The sequence below is a fragment of the Notolepis coatsorum genome, assembly GCF_963971535.1.
Source record: "Notolepis coatsorum genome assembly, chromosome: 18".
Classification (NCBI taxonomy): Eukaryota; Metazoa; Chordata; class Actinopteri; order Aulopiformes; family Paralepididae; genus Notolepis; species Notolepis coatsorum.
In genome coordinates this window covers 95,773,769-95,781,696 of record NC_140182.1, presented here as the reverse complement: position 1 = coordinate 95,781,696, position 7,928 = coordinate 95,773,769, and the positions used below count along the sequence as shown (strand labels likewise).

Genomic DNA, 7,928 nt, shown 5'->3' with positions numbered 1-7,928 from the left:
TTTTGGCCACAGCTGCGGCCATACAGATTGAGTTGGTGTTGTTGAGGATGTCTGTGTGGGGGACTCGATCTTCCCAGGTCAGGCCGAGGATCCTTTGGAGGCAACGGATGTGGAAAGCGTCCAGGTTGGTGATGTGCCGGCGGTATGGGGTCCAGGATTCTGCTCCATAGAGCAGAGGTGAGAGACATACTGCGTTGTAAACGGCAACCTTGGTGCTGATCTTCAGGTTTCGTTTTCAAAAACCCTGCTGCGTAGGCGTCCAAAGGATGATGCCGCTTTATTGATACGTGTGTGTATCTCCGCGTCAAGGAGCAGCATGAGGACAGAGTGGAGCCGAGGTAGGTGAAATGATCCACTGTTTTGAGTGGAACACCGTTTATGTGAAAACTGGGAGGTGTAGAGGTTCGGGAAGTGAGTTGGGACATGACTTCGGTTTTTTGTATGTTGACCTGGAGACCGAAGGATTGGTACAGGCTGGATATGGTGTCGAGAGCATGCTGCATAGACTCTGGACTGTGAGCTAAGATGGCACAGTCATCAGCGTACTGTAGCTTACATACTTGGCAGGATTTGTCTTTGTGTGTGCCTGGAGCCGGCGGATGTTGAAGAGGCTACCATCAAGGCGGTATTCACATGGACACCGTCTTCATGTCCCATGGCTCGGCGGAAGAGGCAGGTGACGGCAGAGAGGAGGAGATTAAAGAGCACCGGAGCCAAGACACAGCCCTGCTTCACCCCAACATTAACCTTAAAGGATTCTGACTGGAGTTCACCCGTCTGGACTCTGGCTTGCATCCCGTCATGCAGCTGCTGAAGGATGGAGAGAAACTTGGGTGGTACCCCAAGTTTGTTGAGGTGTTTCCAGAGCAGCTCACGGCTGATGGTGTCGAAGGCTTTGCTTAGGTCTATGAAGGCTATGTAAAGATCCTTGCGATGCTCTCTGCTCTTCTCTAGCAGCTGCCTCAGGACAAAGACCATGTCGGTGGTGGATCTGGTCTTCCGAAAGCCACATTGAGTTCCCCCCCCCCCCTCTCTCTCTCTCTCTCTCTCTCACACACACACACACACACACACACACACACACACACACACACACACACACACACACACACACACACACACACACACACACACACACACACACACACACACACACACACACACACACACACACACACACACACATTTCTGCTTACAGAAATCCAAAGCTTTCCCTTAATGGTTTTCATTGATTTTTTAAGAAAAACATATTGGAATTTGATCAAGCTTAATATAGCCAATTAACATAGCCAATTCTGTTTGATCTGATCCCCACCCCCCCCCCCCCCCCACACACACACACACACACACACACACACACACACACACACACACACACACACACACACACACACACACACACACACACACACACACACACACACACACACACACACACACACACACACACACACACACACACACACACACACACACACATAAGATATCACAGCCATAGTAGCTATGATTTGTCTGACCTTATCAAGCCATTAGATGGAGGTAGGGAGCGGCTCCTTAAGGCTGCCAGTGGGCCACCTCTACACCACAGGACCAGCCATGTCACTGACAGCCCCCAGTGTCAGTCTCACCTTGAGGTAAGTGGGATGGAGGCTGACAACACTAAGCAGCCAGGCCCGCTCATTAAGATTCCCTCCTCTTTGCTTCCTCTTTCATCACTTAACTGCAGAGCCGCAAGCCGCACAGCGGTGCCCTCGTTTTTGGTATTGCGTTAATTCAGACTGAGATAACCCAGTGAGCTGGGGCTGGTCCAAATAATCCCCTCATTTCTGTTTTTTTCTTTTGAGAGCAGGACGCAGGGCTGACCTGACGAGTGACGTGTCAGCAGCAGGGCTCGGTTGGTGATGTTTAGATTGCGTTTCAGATGATTTGATTGGATGGAGTTGTCCAACGATTACTCCCAATGCTCTAGATAACTGACACAGCTTATACTGTACATTTAGACTGACTGTATATCTGTGAGTATACAGCACTATCTTTGACCCTGAACGATTTTAAGTTAGTGCATGAGTTGTGATAGGAAAAGGAAAAATGTATTACTCCCATGAAATGTATTTATGTTAAAACTATACATGTTGCATCAGTTTCAATAATATAATGTTTCTGCAGGGGTATTGATCTGGATACTGACAAGCGTGCATGGAAACACTCCTATTGGCCCACATGAATGCCTATCACTTGGCAGTGTAGCACCGTTTCATTCATGAAAGGAGAGAAGATAAACTATGTGAGGTTTTGAGCTGTATAAGATGTGTTTTTTTTCTGTTGTAATAGATCAAATATATCGATGATGAATCAGCAGAGATAGTTACCGATTATCCTAATAAGGAAAAAGATACAGCGGTTTGATGCATTACACCAAGGGAAGTAAGGCATAACCCATTTTGGCCCAAACAGTAACTATAGTATATGCTATGAGGTTAAGAACAGTATAGTAGCCTATCAACCATGCACTGTTTGAAAGGGCAAAATGATTAACTTTATAAACCGTAAGATGTAAGATGTCATGTTTATGATTAATTGAAAATGGGGTACCCTGATGTAAACAAGACGAAAGTCTTTCTCTGGTCTGCATCCCCTTAACAATTGTGTGTATTGAGCCGTACTGTATTGTACCCATTCTGCAATCTGTTAATAACATTTTCAATCAATCAATCAATCAATCAATCAATCAATCAATCAATCAATCAATCAATCAATCAATCAAAGCGTTTAGCAACAGATGGGCTACTTCAGTACCATGGACAGCGAAGGCTGTCAAGACTTATGTTGTAAAAGCTCTGCTGTTGTTAAAGATGCCCAGCTGTGGGCATCTTTCGCAAATCTACTGTACGGTTAAGGCAGAGGATAAACAAACACAGTCTGTAGCCAAGCCTAACCTATACGTATGCCAGTGATAGTAGCCTGAATTGCAGGTGGGACTACTAACCTGATGACGCTTGCATCCAGCCACATATCTTGTAAACGGTGGAGGTGCTGAGGAGGAAGAAGAGGCTGAAACAGCCCATACAGGTCATAATCAACGACATGGACATCCCGACGAAGAAGGAGGCGGCCTTGAACGCAGTGGAGGGGATCGCGGCGAACTCGGTGAAGGTCCCCTGGCAAGACAGTTCTCTGGCTATACCGTCTCCGGTGCAATAGTGAAACAGGCCGAAGTAGCCGGCCTGTGGTGTGTCCACGCCATCGCCAATCCAATAGGGCTGGGAGAAGATGATGACGTTAACGATACCGAACAGGGTGGTGAAGATGGCCCATAGAATTCCGATGTAACGAGAGTTCCGAACGTAATTCGTCTGGTACAATTTGGCAGCCTCGGCGGATGGTAGCATTGATGCGGCAGTTCCAGGTATCATTTTAGGTAATCCTCCTGAACACTAAATGGACATTGAAATACGGTCGAGCAGAAAGCGATCGGGACCAATCATCTACTTCATGGACACATTCAAAAAGGGAGAGAGAGCACCAGATAATTTATGGCTTCGCAAATGGCTCACAGCAGCATAATGTCAAGCGCAATCAACGCATGGTGTCGCATCCTGAACCTATAAGCTCGATAGCTAATCGATGAGAGAAATTCGCTGCCTCCCACCACGTCCTTCGTTAGCTACTGTACGACTGTCTAGCCGTCAGACGTGTACATCGCTGCTGAACGTGCCCACTACACTGACGTCCTTGGAAATGGAATACACCTAAAAATATATATATCTGAAATCGGGCAAAATGTCATTCACATAGGCCTACCGTGTATCATACAGTCCGCATAGCTCAACCAATCCGAACACAAATGCCCACCACCACTGGTTTGCTAAAATCCTAACACGCAGGTTACATAATGTCCCTGAGGGGACTGCATCCAAAAACACATCCCAGGCCCGTTGCTGTCAGCATCAGCATCACAACATCCATTTCGTCTTCTCACAGCAACTTCACAATCGTTCTCTGGAGATGATTCCCCCCCCGGGTTTACGGCAGCTTCGCCAGTCCGCCAGTGCTGCCGAGAGGATGGGGAGGAAGGATAATGTGGAAGGAACGGGAGACGCGTCGGTTCGACAGCAGCCCGTGATGCGCTCTCCTCTGCAGACGGTGTCGCCACACTCCTACGCAGAGCGGTCTCTCTATACGCGCATGTACGACGTCACAGCCTGTAAACCAGCTTTTCTTTTGAAAGAAAATGCTTATCACAAATGAAATGAGTATCACAAATAGCCCAAATGAAACCTGTCGGAGCATTTATGAGTTATGTAGTTATCAGACAACTAAATGGACTATCTTTTCTGCAGGTTTACCATGGACACACTGTGACACACACACATAACAAGGCTGGGCAGTGGGCACAGTCAGTCCGACTGTGAGGGATATTTAATTATTTTCGGTTCTAGGGAACATGGGGAAAACTATAATATAATACAAGTTATTCTAACCCTTCTTCTAGCTGTAGAGGCTATTACTGCATATTGTAACACAATTACTTGTTTTCACAGACTATACAATTCTCCCCTCCATTCAAAAACGTTTTTATTTTTTTATTTTTACAGGTAACACCTCTTGGAGGCAGCTAGGACTTTGACTATACAGATATTTATTTGTGCAGAACTTGTCATCAGAGCACCCTTTTCACATTCGTCTGTACTTCCTCAAATATGAGCTGTGTGAGTGTGACGCAACTAAATCTGCACACCTGTCATCATGGTGGGCTGGGAGAATTGAAAATGGGGGACCCTGATGTAAACAAGACGAAAGTCTTTCTCTGGTCTGCATCCTCTTAACAATTGTATGTATTGAGCTGTACTGTACTGTACACATTCTGCAATCTGTTAATAAACTTTTCAATCAATCAATCAATCAATGGTCGCTATTGCCCAGCTGGCCAGCTAAGCCATTTTCAGTAGTTTATTGATTTGGTGGAAACACCATACCAAACAAATCACTTTATCACTTCTTAAACAGGTCTAAGCACATGGTATCCCTAGCTATTTTTGTTACAGTAGGGTGAGGGTGCCAATTCTAACAAGCTCACATTACAACAGGCTCTTAGTCTTGAAGTTGAATATGCGTGGTTATTGAATTCATGTGTGGATTAGAATCTACACCATTACGCACACAGAACATCATGGTGACAGGGATTCCATAACAGTTGTCCAACCTAGGATAACCTAATGCAACTGTTGATTAAAGCATAATGTCATGACAGAAGACTATAGTATTCCTAGCATTCCAGTCGATATATCATTAAAGAAAAATCCCACTTATTATTATTATTATTATTATTATTATTATTATTATTATTATTATTATTATTATTATTATTATTATTATTATTATTATTATTATTATTATTATTATTATTATTATTATTATTATTATTATTATTATTATTATTATTATTATTATTATTATTATTATTATTATTATTATTATTATTATTATTAATATTATTATTATTATTATATCATCAGGCCAGAGATACAGTCTAAACTGAGCATGCTCCAGCTTCCTGCTTTACAAGGGACTTCACTGAGGTGAAAAAGCGTGGTTATAGATAGTCAGTCAAATGTGGTCACTCCTACCAAACACACAATGAGGGGAGGGCTGAGCTCTTACTTCTGGTTACTCCGTTACCTGGCGAGAGAGAGAGAGTGGGAAGCTGATTGAGAGGATATCACAAAGTAACAACACATTTCAAATATCGTCATGATCGCACAAGTAGTTGTGCTGAACTATGAGGTTTTACTTTTAAGTTTGGTGAGAATAGAGCCACCATGATGCCCAATGACTCAAAACCTGACCGGCCTCCTTGCTATATTACAAATGTGTCCAGTTTGATGCAAATGGCACAAAGAGCTTGCAAGTATCACTTCTTGTTTACCATGCATATTTCTGAAGTTGTATTGTATCTGGCGGCCATATGGTGTGGCTTGTCAATGACGTTAATGAGACACATTCAAAGATGTTGGTCCCCAGATGCCACACACACTCAAGTTTTGTGAGAATCAAGTGAACAGCCTCGGGGGAGTAGCGAAGCAAGTGATCCTGGATATAATAATTATCTGTGTGCTGCATCCTATCATATTAAAATAGGTTTGAATGTTTGTTGGGTCGCAAACTATGGAGATCATATTTGGATTTGTCTTATGTTTAAACCCAAGGAATGAAAATCCAGAATTTTCAAAAGGAGTATATGACCCAGCCTTCCACATCGCCTAGTAGGCGACGTTGTTGTCTTTGGTGCAAATGCTCACTGGACCTGCTCAAAATGGCTTAAGGTCAAGTAATCCTGTCAAGTAATTCACAGTGGCTTTAAAGGGATATTTCACATGTCAAACTTGTACAATAAAAGTACATCTACAAGTATGTTTGCGACCATTGTTGTCCTTGTCATCCGCTGTCAACATCACCAGTCCTCCCAGGTATTCCTGGAAGAAAGATTATATTCAACAACTAAACAAAAAACATACTGAGTGAAACTACACCTCAAGTGAGAAATACTGTAGTTCCTATACTCATAATTTTAAAATGACAACATTAGCTCCGAAAAACAAGTACCTTTGACTCAATAATTCAAAAGTATGATATTTAAACAAGTAAATGAGGAGCCTGACACCTGGGAGGAAGAGTGGTGTTGACAGTAGACGACAGGGACAGCACTGGTCACTAGCTTACTTGTAGATGTACTTAGATAGAGGTAAGACTGCAGATCTTTGACAAGTTCTACTAAATTAAAATATCACTTTAACGTCAACAAATTTCGAAATTATATCAAACTAACAATTCTGCCCAATGCAATATCATATTCATAGGAGGGTGTACTATTTGAAGGAAGTAATATTTGTGGCAAAATACCATTTGTAAATTAATTATTCTGGTGCTGCAGAGATGCCCTGACCTACAAATCCTATTCTACAGATGTTATAAAACGTCTTTGTTTGGTGCAGCTGGGGTTTCCATCTTCTGTGCTGGACAGCTCAGTGTTGGGGCTGGCCTCCTGGAGCTGCTGGACAGCTCAGTGTTGGGGCTGGCCTCCTGGAGCTGCTGGACAGCTCAGTGTTGGGGCTGGCCTCCTGGAGCTGCTGGACAGCTCAGTGTTGGGGCTGGCCTCCTGGAGCTGCTGGACAGCTCAGTGTTGGGGCTGGCCTCCTGGAGCTGCTGGACAGCTCAGTGTTGGGGCTGGCCTCCTGGAGCTGCTGGACAGCTCAGTGTTGGGGCTGGCCTCCTGGAGCTGCTGGACAGCTCTGTGTTGGGGCTGGCCTCCTGGAGCTGCTGGACAGCTCAGTGTTGGGGCTGGCCTTCTGGAATGTGGGCAGGTTCTGGTCCTGGTTCTTGGCCTGCTCCGCAACTATGCAGCTGGACCTTTCTGTTTTGGACTGCTCCTGAGGTCTGCACCTGGCCTGATCCTGAAAGCTGGACCTTATGAACTTATAGTCTGCTCATCATGACTGGGCCTGGTCTGCTCAGTGGGTGGGAGGTAGGGGGCCTTTCCTGTGCTGGGCTACTCCTTGTCCTTTCGGTTGGAGCTATACTGCCCTACAAAGGCAAGTGTTACGAGTGGAACGCTTTGATAGCATGATGTGGTGTGGAACCCAATTTGCAGTATAGACCAAGGAGAGGATAGATAGGAGACAGTAGGCGTTGGTTGCTTCTTTCAGAATAACGTGCACTTTATTGACACACGGAATATAATATGAAAAGAACACTTTGAAAAGGAAAAGAAAAGAGAGACTGTGGTCTCAAACAACGATATAAACACTGATCACGTCCTGGCGCTGCTCTGATGGCTGCCTCTCTGATCGCTCCGACGAGACTGTGCTTTATTTTGTTAATTTTTATAGTATTAGGAGTTTTATTTGCACCAACTGTTGGTGCATTATATG

The 7,928-nt window shown here is 44.4% G+C and overlaps 1 protein-coding gene across 1 annotated transcript; it reads right to left on the bottom strand.

The window, feature by feature from the left end:
- Positions 1 to 2,981: 2,981 nt before the first annotated feature.
- LOC311245454 (LHFPL tetraspan subfamily member 3 protein-like) lies at positions 2,982 to 3,389 on the bottom strand (the record flags this gene model as incomplete). The annotated part of the gene is made up of 1 exon (XM_084335296.1): positions 2,982 to 3,389. One exon carries the CDS (start codon positions 3,387 to 3,389, stop codon positions 2,982 to 2,984), a length of 408 nt encoding a protein of 135 aa, XP_084191422.1.
- Positions 3,390 to 7,928: the final 4,539 nt, after the last annotated feature.